The sequence below is a fragment of the Salvelinus sp. IW2-2015 genome, linkage group LG17 (assembly GCF_002910315.2).
Source record: "Salvelinus sp. IW2-2015 linkage group LG17, ASM291031v2, whole genome shotgun sequence".
Lineage (NCBI taxonomy): Eukaryota > Metazoa > Chordata > Actinopteri > Salmoniformes > Salmonidae > Salvelinus > Salvelinus sp. IW2-2015.
Window position 1 is genome coordinate 496,117 of NC_036857.1, and position 14,558 is coordinate 510,674.

Sequence of the window (14,558 nt, forward strand, 5' to 3'; positions counted from 1 at the left end):
AGGTTATGTGGTGTGTGTTTGTGTGCCCCAGTACATTTACCTCAATGTAGAGGTTATGGTGTGGTTTGTGTATTTCCCCCAGTTACATTTACTCAATGTAGAGGTTATGGTGTGTGTGTTTGTGTGTTCCCCAGTTACATTACCTCATGTAGAGGTTATGGTGTGGTGTTTGTGTATTCCCCCAGTTAATTTACCTCATGTAGAGGTTATGGCGTGTGTGGTGGCGTGTATTTCCCCCAGTTACATTTACCTCAATGTAAGAGGTTATGGTGTGTGTGTGTGTATTTCCCCCCCTCAGGTTCTGATCGAGACCCTGGTAGCTCTTGGAGCTCAGTGTCGTTGGACAGCCTGTAACATCTACTCTACCCAGAACGAGGTGGCTGCTGCCCTGGCAGAGACTGGTGAGAACACACATCACATAGTGGACCCTCTCTCTTTCTGTCTCGCTCTCTTTCTGTCTCGCTCTCTTTCTGTCTCTCGCTCTCTTTCTGTCTCTCGCTCTCTTTCGCTCTGTGTCTCTGTCTCTTTCTGTCTCTCGCTCTCTTTCTCTCTGTGTCTCTGTCTCTTTCTGTCTTTCGCTCTCTTTCTCTCTGTGTCGCTCTCTCTTTCTGTCTCTCGCTCTCTTTCTCTCTGTGTCTTTCTGTCTCTCGCTCTCTTTCTCTCTGTGTCTCTCTGTCTCTTTCTGTCTCTCGCTCTCTTTCTCTCTGTGTCTCTCTGTCTCTTTCTGTCTCGCTCTCTTTCTCTCTGTGTCTCTCTCTCTTTCTGTCTCTCGCTCTCTTTCTCTCTGTGTCTCTGTGTCTCTGTCTCTCGCTCTCTTTCTCTCTGTGGCTCTCTTTCTCTTTCTGTCGCTCTTTGTCTTTCTGTCTCTCTCCCTTTGTCTTTCTGTCTCGCTTTCTGTCTCTCTTTCTCTTTCTGTCTCTCTTTGTCTTTCTGTATCTCTATCTTTCTGTCTCTCTCTCTTTCTGTCTCTGTGTGTCTCTATCTCTCCCTCTCCCCCAGCCATAATAAATACTAGCCTCTTCTTCATCTCTCTCTTCCTCTCTCTCTCTCTCTCCTCTCCCCTACAGGTGTGCCTGTGTTTGCATGGAAGGGCGAGTCAGAGGATGATTTTTGGTGGTGTATTGACCGCTGTGTCAACAAAGAAGGCTGGCAGGCCAACATGGTACCTAAATACTAAACTATTCAATAATAGATTTTACGTCAGACCTGGGTCAAATATTTATTATATGTATGCACTTGAGACGTGCTTGATTTAACTTACCAGGCACAATTGAACCATTGGAATAGTCCCAGTACTGAAAACGACATACTAGGCAAGCAAACCTCAGGTATTTCAGATAATGGAAATGCACACACATTCGCCCCCAATGTCCGCTTGACATTGATCATGCAGTGATGCCCCACCTTACTGTGGAAGGTGATTGTTGACTTCACCATTTAATATATATATTTTACCATTGTGCTGTCATTGTTAGATTCTGGATGACGGAGGAGATCTGACCCACTGGGTTTATAAGAAGTACCCCAGCGTGTTTAAGAAGGCTCAGGGCATCGTGGAGGAGAGTGTCACTGGAGTCCACAGGTGAGAAAGATCCTTCCCAAAACATTGGTCACATACATCCACAGCAAGAAGAGATATTTTGTAACTTTTTTTTGTCATTGATCCAGTTTATTCTCCGTTAGTCTGTGGCTCACCTTAAAGACTGTCTTCTTCATTTCCTTTATTCTCAGGTTGTACCAACTGTCCAAGGCAGGCAAGCTGTGTGTCCCGGCCATGAATGTCAACGACTCGGTTACCAAGCAGAAGTTTGACAACCTCTACTGCTGCAGAGAGTCCATCCTGGACGGGTGAGGAGGAGTTGTCATGTAAATATAGTACAGTAACTACTGCTGCAGAGAGTCCATCCTGGACGGGGAGTTGTCATGTAGAATATAGTACAGTAACTACTGCTGCAGAGAGTCCATCCTGGACGGGGAGTTGTCATGTAGAATATAGTACAGTACTATGTGCAGAGAGTCCATCCTGGACGGGGAGTTGTCATGTAGAATATAGTACAGTAACTACTGCTGCAGAGAGTCCATCCTGGACGGGGAGTTGTCATGGTAACATACTCAACTATTCGTTCTCTACTTAGACATGAAATAATCTTCCTCCATGGAATCACAAATATGTCCCCAAGCAGATCAGAGTGTTTATTTTTTAAATATTTTTTTTAAGTTTGTGATAGTTGTGATACACAACCTTCTAATTGAAGTAATGTATTTCCCTTCTGGCTGTAGTTTGAAGAGGACCACTGATGTGATGTTTGGAGGTAAACAGGTGGTGGTGTGTGGTTACGGAGAGGTGGGGAAGGGTTGCTGCTCTGCTCTGAAGGCTATGGGAGCCATCGTCTGCATCACAGAGATAGACCCCATCTGTGCCCTGCAGGGCTGGTAAGAAACCTCAGGGTGACATTTTACTCTTCTTAAAATATATATATATATTTTTGTTGTACAATCCAACAGTGGTGGTCGTAATGAGCATTGTTTGTGGATGATTTCTCTCCTACACGACAGCATGGATGGGTTCAGGGTGGTGAAGCTGAATGAAGTCATTCGTCAGATGGATATTGTGATAACCTGCACAGGTAAACCAATCAAATCAATCATTTATTTATAAATATATATATATATTCATAAAGTCATTTTTCACAACATCAGTTGTCACAAAAGGACTTTACAGTAACTCAGCCTAGAGGGGTAAGACGGAAAGCACAGTGGTCCGGAAAGCAGAAGGATTTATTCTATTCTACTCTGATAATCATACAAACCTAAAACACCCTCTTATCTTCACATTTAAATTCCCCAGCAGATGTCCATGTTTATGACTCAGCTTTATCCACCAGACGTCACCTGTTTAAACCACGCAGTATCTTTATCAAATCAGTTGGTGACTCACTTCATAACAGATTGCATTTATTATTATCTCTCTGTCTGTCTCTCTCTCTCTCTGTCTCTCTGTCTCTCTCTCTCTCTGTCTCTCTCTCTCTCTCTGTCTCTCTCTCTGTCTCTCTCTCTGTCTCTGTCTCTATCTGTCTCTATCTGTCTCTCTGTCTCTATCGGTCTCTCTCTCTGTCTCTCTCTCTCTGTCTCTATCTGTCTCTCTCTCTGTCTCTCTCTCTCTCTCTGTCTCTCTGTCCCTTTCTCTCTCTCTGTATTACCGATGACTTAGCTAACAGTGTACATTTCGATCAAGGCTCAGATGAGCAAGGAGTGTTCTGACTACGTTGTTGTCGTGATGTCACTCAGGKAATAAGAACGTGGTGACCAGAGACCAGCTGGATCGGATTAAGAACGGATGTATAGTCTGCAACATGGGACATTCCAATACTGAGATTGATGTGGTGAGTTACTTTTGGTTGGGTGGGTTGGTGTGGGTTGGTCCGCTGCTCTGTCACTAACCTCTGTGTCTGGTCTCTCTGCCGTCTAGGCCAGCCTGCGGAGCCCGGAGCTTACCTGGGAGAGGGTGCGTTCTCAGGTGGACCATGTGATCTGGCCCGACGGCAAGAGGGTCATTCTGCTGGCTGAGGTACTGGACACACACACACACACGCCGAGCACAGTACTGGTCCTGTGGCCGAGGCACAGTACCTGGTCCTGTTGGCCGAGGCACAGTACCTGGTCCTTTGGCCGAGCGTACAGTACCTGGTCCTGTTGGCCGAGGCACAGTACCTGGTCCTGTTGGCCGAGCACAGTACCTGGTCCTGTTGGCGAGTACAGTACCTGGTCTGTGGCGAGGACAGTACCTGGTCCTGTTGGCCGAGTACAGTACCTCGTCCTGTTGGCCGAGGTACAGTACCTGGTCCTGCTTGGCCGAGGTACAGATTACCCTGGTCCTGTTGGCCGAGGTACAGTACCTGGGTCTGTTGGCCGAGGTACAGTGCCTGGTCCTGTTGGCCGAGGTACAGTACCTGGTCCTGTTGGCCGAGGTACAGTACCTGGGTCTGTTGGCTGAGGAGTATTTCTGTCTGTAATAAAGCCCTTTTGTGGGGAAAAACTCATTCTGATTGGCTGGACCTGGCTCCCCAGTGGGTGGACCTATCCACTCCCAGACCCCACCACATTCGCTGTGCCCCACTGCCCCCAGTCATGTGAAATCCATTAGATTAGGGCCTAATGAATTTATTAAAATTGACTGATTTCCTTATATGAACTGGTAACTCAGTAATATCTTTGAAAATATTGCATGTTGCGTTTATATTTTTGTTCGGTGTAAGATGAAATCGTCCGCCCTTTTTACAAACTAAATATGTTTCTAAACAACAGGTGTAGCCTGTTACTTTACTTATTTCACCCATTTTGAATGTTTTATCGTTTTTGTGCATCTCTGAGCAATGTTCTATCGATTCTCTGGGTCATTTCATGTTTTTGAGCTTTAGTTTTGTATTTCAGATACTGAGATGGAATGAGCTTTAGTTTGTATTTCAGGATACTGAGATGGAATGAGCTTTAGTTTGTATTTCAGGATACTGAGATGGAATGAGCTTTAGTTTGTATTTCAGGATACTGAGATGGAATGAGCTTTAGTTTGTATTCAGATATGAGATGGAATTACTTTTGTTTGTATTTCAGATACTGAGATGGAATGAGCTTTAATTTGTATTTCAGGATTTTGAGATGGAATGAGCTTTAGTTTGTATTTCAGGATTTTGAGATGGAATGAGCTTTAGTTTGTATTTCAGGATTTGAGATGGAATGAGTTTTAGTTTGTATTTCAGGATACTGAGATGGAATGAGCTTTAGTTTGTATTTCAGGATTTTGAGATGGAATGAGCTTTAGTTTGTATATTCAGGATACTTGAGATGGAATGAGCTTTATTTTATTTCAGGATTTTGAGATGGAATGAGCTTTAGTTTGTATTTCAGATACTGAGATGGAATTACTTTTTGGTTTGTATTTCAGGATATGAGATGGAATGAGCATTTAATGTTCAGGATACTGAGATGGAATGAGCTTTAGTTTTATTCAGGATTACTGAGATGGAATTACTTTTTGGTTTGTATTTCAGGATACTGAGATGAATGAGCTTTAGTTTGTATTTCAGGATACTGAGATGGAATGAGCTTTAGTTTGTATTTCAGGATACTGAGATGGAATGAACTTTAGTTTGTATTTCAGGATACTGAGATGGAATGAGCTTTAGTTTGTATTCAGGATACTGAGATGGAATGAGCTTTAGTTTGTATTTCAGGATACTGAGATGGAATGAGTTTTAGTTTGTTGTTTCAGGATACTGAGATGGAATGAGCTTTAATTTTATTTCAGGATAATGAGATGGAATGAGCTTTAGTTTGTATTTCAGGGTACTGAGATGGAATGAGCTTTAGTTTGTATTTCAGGATACTGAGATGGAATGAGCTTTAGTTTGTATTTGTTCATGTCAGATACTGAGATGGAATGAGTTTTAGTTTGTGTTTCAGGATACTGAGATGGAATGAGCTTTAGTTTGTATTCAGGATACTGAGATGGAATGAGCTTTAGTTGTTCAGGGATACTGTATTCCCTCCCAAACCTTTCTCTGTGATTGAAAAAGCTACAAACAACCATCTAGAGTACAAAATACTTCATTGGAGAGGGAGAGAGGTTCACAGTTTTCATGAGAGGTTGAGAGGCACAGTTTTCATTGAGAGGTTTTCAACAGGTTTTCATTGAGAGGTTTTCCACAGTTTTATTGAGAGATTGAGAGGTTTTTCCACAGGTTTTCATTGAGAGGTTTTCCACAGTTTTTCATTGAGAGGTTTTCCACAGTTTTCATTGAGAGGTTTGAGAGGTTTTCCAGCAGTTTGATTTCATTGAGAGGTTTTCCACAGTTTTCATTGAGAGGTTGAGAGGTTTTCCACTGTTTTCATTGCAGAGGTTGAGAGTTTCACTTGAGAGGTTTTCCACAGTTTTCATTGACAGAGGTAGATAGGTTTTCCACAGTTTTCATTGAGAGGTTTTCCACAGTTTTCATTGAGAGGTTGAGAGGTTTTCCACAGTTTTCATTGAGAGGTTTTCCACAGTGAGATGTATCCTGGTGACCTTTTTGTCACCTTTGTCAGCTCCCAAACCTGACTCTGTTATTGAAAACGCAACAAAATACTGACTTGGCCAGAGAGGTTTCCCACTAACTTCATGGAACAAAAGGCTTTGTCTTCCCAGTGTTAACCAATGCTCTGTAGTATCAGGGTGTACTCTGAGGTGTAGTATCAGAGTGTACTCTGTGGTGTAGTATCAGACTGTACTCTGGGGTGTAGTATCAGGGTGTACTCTGTGGTGTAGTATCAGAGTGTACTCTGGGATCTTCTTTCATAGCTGGACTCATCTGTGTGTTATTCTCGTCTAATCTCTGTTTTGATTTCAAAGTGCATTGTCAGTTTCCCTGTGAATGGCTACATGACAGTTGATTCGTGTAATGTGTGTGTGTGTGCTTGCTGCGTGTGAATTGTGTTTCCTGTAGGGTCGTCTGTTGAATCTGAGCTGTTCCACAGTCCCCACGTTTGTTCTGTCCATCACAGCGACTACTCAGGTGAGGCATCTAGTTTGTTTAGGTGACAGTTGTGTCAAAAACACACAGAAAAACGATTTATTTTCTATTCCTAAAAATATAAATTTAGTTTTTTTATGTATTTTCACTTGCTTGTCGTATAAACGTAGACAATAGTCAGTACCAATAATATCTAAGCACCCCTAAATTGAATGTGAAAATGCTGAGGTGTTTTTTTATTAGTCATACTTGTTGCTTTAGAGGTTTGCTGAAGACAAGACTTGAGTTCGGATATCTGAGGCTCTCCTGTTGTTCTGCTGTTACCTGAGCTTTGTGGGACTGGGATGTTGGCAGTGTTGAGACTCTGTGGTGGTCTGTGTCTCTCTGCAGGCCCTGGCTCTGATTGAACTGTTCAATGCTCCTGAGGGACGCTACAAACAGGACGTCTATCTGCTGCCTAAGAAAATGGGTAAGACCAGGGCCCGTCCGTAATGGCACCCTATTCCCTTTATAGTGCATTACTCTGGACCAGGCCATAGGGCTCTGGTCAAAGTTAGTGCACTATGTAGGGAATAGGGTGCCATTTGAGGAYCAGACCATTGATCTGCATACATACAAGTAGTCTCTGACTGAGCTTTATTAATGAACATTTTAATGAATTCATGTGATAAATGTGTACCGCATAGGTTTCAATGGGCAGTTTGTTGTATGTGGCTCGACGTCGCCACCTAGTGTTTTCTTTATACCACGACACTGCATTTTCCAAACAAGTATGTGAGGGTTATAAGTAGTACAAAAMAGGCGTCCTCTTCACAATCCACCTGTGTCTTCCATCCAGATGAGTACGTGGCCAGCTTGCACATGCCCAACTTTGACGCCCACCTGACAGAGCTGTCTGAGGAGCAAGCCAAATACATGGGCCTGAACAAGAACGGACCCTTCAAACCCAACTACTACAGGTACTGAGACATTTCTACTTGTCCTTTCTCTACCAGATTGTCTCCCTATTAAAACATTTAAATGAGCCTCTTCCGAACCAGAACCAGAACATATCTCCTGTTACAGGACGTCTGGTCGAAGGACCTTGAGACCCATCAGGTCCCATTTTTAGAGTCTTTGTTGTGACTCGACAGGGGATCAACTCTGCGATTGGGTCGGAGTGAGGACCAATATCAAAATTCAAAACTAAACAATTAGCCTAGGCTACAAACAAAGGAATTACAAACAAATCTAAAAGTGAAATAAGAAATAAATTCTAAATGCAAAAAGGTCAAGAACCAAGTCAGCAAGAGAAACATAACAAAACAAAGTATTCTCTCCTCAAACATTCTGAGGTAATATTACCGGTTGCCACGGTAATGACTCTGATGAGGTTGTCTGTATTTGAGTGAGTGTGGTGATGGGTTTTGGGGGAAACAGTCAAGTAGGATGATCTGGCGTTTGGGTTTTAGATGTGGGTTAGTAAGTGGTACTAACTAGTTCTGGAAAAGGGAACYTAATCATACACTCATGGGACAGCAACAACAACAAAAATGATATGGCACATGGTTTTTACACRGTATTACACGGATATTATGTACGTAGACAAATTCAATCAAACTGTAGTCACGTGATTGTTTTTTTAATGAAATCATATCTACTGTCTATGTCTCCAAGGTATTGATGGGAATGGACAACGCGACAACATCTGGAATAAGTGAATATAATATCTCTATTTTATTTCATAAGTTATTACAAAAGGGAAGAATAATCATTATTTTGCTTTTGCTGAATGTACATGTTATTATTAACATTGTCATGCATAATAATATTGATTATAATATCTAACTTGTCTGTCGGGTACATGAATCTAACCATGCATATCAAACAGCAGAGACCAATAACGTGTTCCAAATGGCACCCTATTTCATTTGTAGTGCACTACTTTTGACCAGAGCCTATGGGTAGTAGTGCACTACATAGGTAATAGGGTGCCATTTGGGACATAACTAAAGAGAGTAACCATTAAAAATATTAGTCATATATTTTAGTCTGCTGGCTATGCTTTAATCTCCTTGAAGTATCAATTTAGTCACAATCACAATGTCAATATGTCACTGTTACTGTGTACACACACACACACACACACACACACACACACACACACACACACACACACACACACACACACTGACATTTTAAATTAAGTCAATTCCATGAGCCAGATTTGGGTTTGTGATCCTAACTGGGAACGTTTTAATGTCTGGTGAAGCATTGAAGAAGCTACGTGTCATTAAGCTGAGAGTCAATGTGTCTTCACAGCCACTTGCTTATCAGGTCATCTCAATGTTTAAGTTAATTCGTGGCTATTTCTTATGTTTGAAATTCTCCTTGATTTTAGGGATTTAAAAGCACCGTTTGTCCTAGTTCATCTGTATATTATCTCATAGAAACTGTTCTGTTGTCACTAAATGGTTCTATTGGATTTGAAGTCGTATGTTGACAGACATGTGGGGGTTTCTGTTTTCACTTGCTTATGTTGATCATCTAAATTATTTCTACTTGTGATTGTTGTAACTGGATGTATGATATAGCAGCAATAAGCTCATCCTATAATTAATAAACAGAAATATACGTTTATAATTTGTTTGTAGAATTGATTTGTGTGTGTGCGTGTGTGATTGCTCATATGTCATCATTAAACTTGGGCCTCAGCTCAATGCCTGTCTCTTATACACATCTAGATGTGTATAAGAGACAGGCGTGCGTGCGTGTGTGTGTGTGTGTGTGTGTGTGTGTGTGTGTGTGTGTGTGTGTGTGTGTGTGCATTGGCAATTTTATCATGTAAATCTTGTTGGGCAAAGAAATAAAAAAATAAAAGTGGGATGCATGCCAGCAAAGCCACTATACAACACAACTTTTGACCGGTAGTGTAAATATATTTAATTTGATTTATTTTTGCTAAGAAATGTGGGGCTGAAAACAGGTGGGCCTCTGCCACTGTGTGTGTGTCAGAGAGAAGCGCCCATTTCCAGTGTTACATTCTTATCTTTTCATTCTTCCGGCTAGGCCCCGAGGCCCACGTCTAAAACGACTTTTCATGTTCCTAAATGCTCTTTCGCGCACTTTCTCGAACCTGTTGCCTATTGCCTTTTCATAACGGTCCAGCATGTTAGTTCTCCGCCTTGTGTTCAGCGCTACTATTGTGGTGTCGGGTTGCCTCCAACTCTAGAATATTCACAGGCTTTCCCAGAGCGTCGCAACGGCTGCAGTAACTAATATTAGCGGCTGTATCACAGACGTGTCCCAGAAGAAGTGTGATCATTCTAGAAAGCTGTTTTTTTTTATGTATATAAGCCATGGATCTCTCTCAGTTGAGGTATATCTTTTTGGAATAACCACAAGACTCAAGAGCAAAGACCCGACCAGGGGGACAGAAACCACTCAGGACTCAAAACGAGGTCCTTCAATATATCAAGAGAAGAACCAAGCTGTCTACCGTTGTAAGTTATAATGTTGACGCTGACAGGCAGTTCGTGGATCATGCCTATACAGTTACCTTAGATGGATTGGTTATTGATTCTTCTGACCATGAACAGGGAGAGAAAAAACATGAAAACATGAATCCCTAAGATTCAGAAGCTCCTGCAGGACTTCTTTAATGGAAGGGAACTCAACAAGAGCATCAACCCGGATGAAGCGGTGGCTTACGGCGCTGCCGTCCAAGCGGCCATCTTGATGGGCGACACGTCTAAGAACGTCCAGGACCTTCTCCTCTTGGACGTGGCTCCTCTGTCCCTGGGCATCGAGATGGCAGGAGGGGTCATGACCACCCTGATCAAACGTAACACCACCATCCCCACCAAGCAGACCCAGATCTTCACCACCTACGCTGACAACCAGCCAGGTGTGCTCATCCAGGTGTACGAGGGAGAGAGAGCCATGACCAAGGACAATAATCTGCTGGGAAAGTTTGAGCTCACGGGTATCCCTCCCGCTCCGAGAGGAATTCCACAGGTCGAGGTGACCTTCTACATTGATGCTAACGGCATCCTGAACGTGTCGGCGGTGGATAAAAGTACAGGCAAGGAGAACAAGATCKCCATCACCAATGACAAGGGGCGACTCAGTAAAGAAGACATAGAGAAGATGGTGCAGGACGCAGACAAATACAAAGCTGAGGACGATGCCCAGAGGGAGAAGATAGCAGCCAAGAACGGGTTGGAGTCCTACACGTTCAACATGAAGAGTAGTGTAGAAGACCCAAACCTGACAGGGAAGATCAGCGAGGAGGACAAGAAGACGGTGTTGAGAAGTGCAACCAAACTATCTCCTGGTTCGAGAACAACCAGATGGCTGAGAAAGAGGAGTTTGAGTACCAACAGAAGGAGCTGGAGAGAGTGTGTTACCCAATCGTATCCAAGCTCTACCAGGGGGCGGGAGGGGCTCCTCCAATGGGGAGTTGTGGCAGCCAGGCTGGGGGCGGGGCTAGCTCTCAGGGCCCTACCATTGAAGAGGTGGACTAAATAATCAATCAGTAAATATATTGCAGATCAATGGATCAATCACTAAAGAGGCCTCATAAGCTAATGGTGCTTCTAATATAAGTACTGTTTGTCAGCTAGCTCAACTTTCATAGCACTATATATATACATAGATTTGCTGTCACTACAAGTGCACTTTATTTTTTGTGTCAAAACTTCAACCATAAACTGTTTGCAGAAATTCATTAAATGGTGATTACGTGCATCAGAAATATGAGTGCAATATTGATTTGTTATTTATTTGACAACTTTTAAGTGAAATGCCATGCTCCGTTTTTTTTTGTATCATTCTTCTCATGTACACTCTCTCACAACACAAACACAGTTCAGATAAATGTATTTTTTTAAAGAAATCCTTTGTAATTATATTACCATTCAAATGTAAAAATAACATATACTACACTCAAGTTTATTCTCAAGTAATATTCATGTTTATAAACAATATACTCGACAACAGTAGAGTGATTGATATTGATATTCAAACCAAACTTCATTATATATGTGTGGTGTAACGATTGTCGTCGGGAGAAGGAGAAGACCAAGGTGCAGCGTGGTACGTGTTCGTCATTTTAATGGAAAAGCTGAACACTATTACAAAAACGACACAACGAACAGTTCTGCAAGGTAATACACAGAAAAACAGAAAACAACTACCCACAAACACAGGTGGGAACAGGCTACCTAAGTATGATTCTCAATCAGAGACAACGATAGACAGCTGCCTCTGAGGAACCATACCAGCGCAAACACATAGAAATACAAAACAAAGAACAACATAGAACACCAGACATAGAATSCCCACCCAAACTCACGCCCTGACCAACCAAAACAGAGACATACAAAGGATCTCCAAGGTCAGGGCGTGACATTTGGATAGATTATTCACTCTATACTCAATTAAATAAACATCCCAAATGGCACCCTATTCCCCATATAGTGCACTACTTTTGACCAGGGCACATAGGGTAGTGGACTAAGTAGTGGACTATGTAGGGAATAGGGTTTTCATTCAATGATGTGTTTAATTAATTAAACCCATAACAGTTTTAAATGATTGGTTTCATTCGTTTATTCTCAAGATGTTATGCATCAATATGTACACTAGATGGCAGAGTTAGGCAAGCAAAAAAGGTTATTTTGAACCTGTTCACCTGTTGAAGCCCGACTGTCTTATGTAATGAATATGAATATGCTAATATGCTCCTCAGAATACTCTCTACAAGTGTAAACACTAAGCAGCCTATGTGAGCAGAATTAAACTGAAATTTTACTCTGGGTCTGAAAATAAAACACATCACAAGATGGGGGATGACATGAAAGTATTACGACACTGAACAAAACAAAATCTAAACACAACATGCAATAATTTCAAAGATTTTACTGAGTTACAGCTCATATAAGGAAATCAGTCAATTGAAATGAATTAACTAGGCCCTAATCTATGGATTTCACATGACTGGGAATACAGATATACATCTGTTGGTCACAGATACCTTTAAAAAAAGTAGGGGTGTGGATCAGAAAACCAGTCAGTATCTGGCGTGACCATTTGCCTCATGCAGCGCGACACATCTCCTTCACATAGAGTTGATCAGGCTGTTGATTGTGGCCTGTGGAATGTTGTCCCACTCGTCTTCAATGGCTGTGCGAAGTTGCTGGATATTGGCGGGAACTGGAACACGCTGTCATACACATCGATCCAGAGCATCCCAAACATTCTAAATGGGTGACATGTCTGGTGAGTGTGCAGGCCATGGAAGAACGGGGACATTTTCACCTTCCAGGAATTGTGTGCAGATCCTTGTGACATGGGGCTGTGCATTATCATGCTGAAACATGAGGTGATGGCGGTGGATGAATGACACGACAATGGGACTCAGGATCTCGTCACGGTATCTCTGTGATTTCAAATTGCCATCGATAAAATGCAATTGTGTTCGTTGTCCGTAGCTTATGCCTGCCCATACCATAACCCCACCGCCACCATGGGGCACTCTGTTCACAACGTTGACATCAGCAAACCGCTTGCCCACACGACGCCATCTGCCCAGTACAGTTGAAACTGTGATTCATCCGTGAAGAGCACACTTCTCCACTGGGCCAGTGGTCCTCGAAGGTGAGCATTTGACCACTAAAGTCCATTACGACGCAGAACTGCAGTCAGGCCAGGACCCTGGTGAGGATGACGAACACGCAGGTGAGCTTCCCTGAGACGGTTTCTGACAGTTTGTGCAGAAATTCTTCGGTTGTGCAAACCCACAGTTTCATCAGTTGTCCAGTTGGCTGGTTGCACACGGTGAAGAAGCCGGATGGGGAGGTCCTGGGTTGCCGTGGTTACACTTGGTCTGTGATTGTGACGCCAGTTGGGCATACTGGCAAATTCTCAAAAACTATGTTGGAGGTGGCTTATGGTAGAGCTATGCATATTCAATTCTCTGTCAACAGCCGTGGTGAACATTCCAGTCATCATGCAGTCATCATGCCAATTGCACGCTCCCTCAAAACTTGAGACATCTGTTGCATTGTGTTGTGTGACAAAACTGCACATTTTAGAGTGGCCATTTATTGTCCCCGGCACAAGGTGCAACTGTGTAACGATCATGCTTTTTAATCAGCTTCTTGATATGCCCACACCTGTCAGGGGGATGGATTATCTTGGTAAAGGAGAAATGCTCACTAACAGAGATGAAAACAAATTTGTGCACAACATTTGAGAGAAATAAGCTTTTTGTGTGCATGTAAAAATTCTGGGCTGTTTTATTTCAGCTCATTAAACATGGGACTCACACTTTACATGTTGCGTTTATATATTTTTTTGGTTCAGTGTGTACACACTTATTTCCAAAGTGGTCATGGCATTAGGACACAACAGGTAGCGTTAATGCTTATTCTAACCCCATGCAATTGTTTTTTCTCTCTTCTTCAGTCGGCAGTTAAGTCGATACAAGGATGACTTGGTGGTAATGCGTTTATGTAAAATCAGCCTCCTCAAATGAAGGACAATTATCTTAGTCAAAGAGCGTCAGTGCGAGGAAGAGAACGTTCAAGAGTGAAGTACAGGCATCGCATCATATTCGCTCCTTATTGCAAGGGCACATGTGTTACGAGAACGAGAGGTGAAAGCCCCTCTTGCACAGCGTCACTTTTTTAATAAGATAGAAGAAGAAGAATCGTTGATAATATAGAAAATACAATCACGATGCTCCGATTATAATGATTTCTAATGATGTTGTTATGAAGAGGTAATCCTTGTGTAATAACGCCTGTTACTTCTTGCCCATATCTCAAAGGACTTGTATAAGTGCTGATCGGCATTGCACCATGGTAGCAACACATGAGTGAGGAATTTATATTGACAATGATGTATAGTTTGAAGTGCACCTGCTGCATTACAGCAAAGGAAGCTACCCATCTTTCATATATCTTTATGTACATATTCTTTATCCCTTTACACTTGTGTGTATAAGGTAGTAGTTGTGGAATTGTTAGGTTAGATTACTTGTTAGATATTACTGCACGGTCGGAACTA

At 42.4% G+C, this 14,558-nt stretch overlaps 2 protein-coding genes across 3 annotated transcripts in view; both read left to right on the plus strand.

Annotated features, from left to right (window-relative positions):
- The window catches only part of ahcyl1 (adenosylhomocysteinase-like 1), a 43,115-nt gene extending 34,444 nt beyond the window's left edge, over positions 1–8,671 (plus strand). The window contains exons 5-16 of one of the 2 annotated variants that reach the window (XM_024006475.3): positions 299–401; positions 1,068–1,162; positions 1,476–1,582; positions 1,732–1,848; positions 2,281–2,433; positions 2,557–2,627; positions 3,289–3,383; positions 3,470–3,568; positions 6,480–6,548; positions 6,897–6,975; positions 7,345–7,465; positions 8,163–8,671. In XM_024006475.3, the coding sequence (XP_023862243.1) occupies positions 299–401; positions 1,068–1,162; positions 1,476–1,582; positions 1,732–1,848; positions 2,281–2,433; positions 2,557–2,627; positions 3,289–3,383; positions 3,470–3,568; positions 6,480–6,548; positions 6,897–6,975; positions 7,345–7,465; positions 8,163–8,169 (1,116 nt within the window). In that variant the 3' untranslated portion in view covers positions 8,170–8,671. Of the gene's footprint in view, positions 1–298; positions 402–1,067; positions 1,163–1,475; positions 1,583–1,731; positions 1,849–2,280; positions 2,434–2,556; positions 2,628–3,288; positions 3,384–3,469; positions 3,569–6,479; positions 6,549–6,896; positions 6,976–7,344; positions 7,473–8,162 lie in introns of those variants that run through there. The other variant, XM_024006476.2, reaches the window with a different exon arrangement.
- Positions 8,672–9,704: 1,033 nt separating this feature from the next.
- On the plus strand, positions 9,705–11,226 carry LOC111977059 (heat shock 70 kDa protein-like). Its single transcript, XM_070448175.1, is given in 2 exon segments — positions 9,705–10,794; positions 10,797–11,226. Coding segments are annotated over 2 exon segments (786 nt in total). The 5' UTR covers positions 9,705–10,223; the 3' UTR covers positions 11,012–11,226.
- The last annotated feature ends 3,332 nt before the right edge of the window (positions 11,227–14,558 follow it).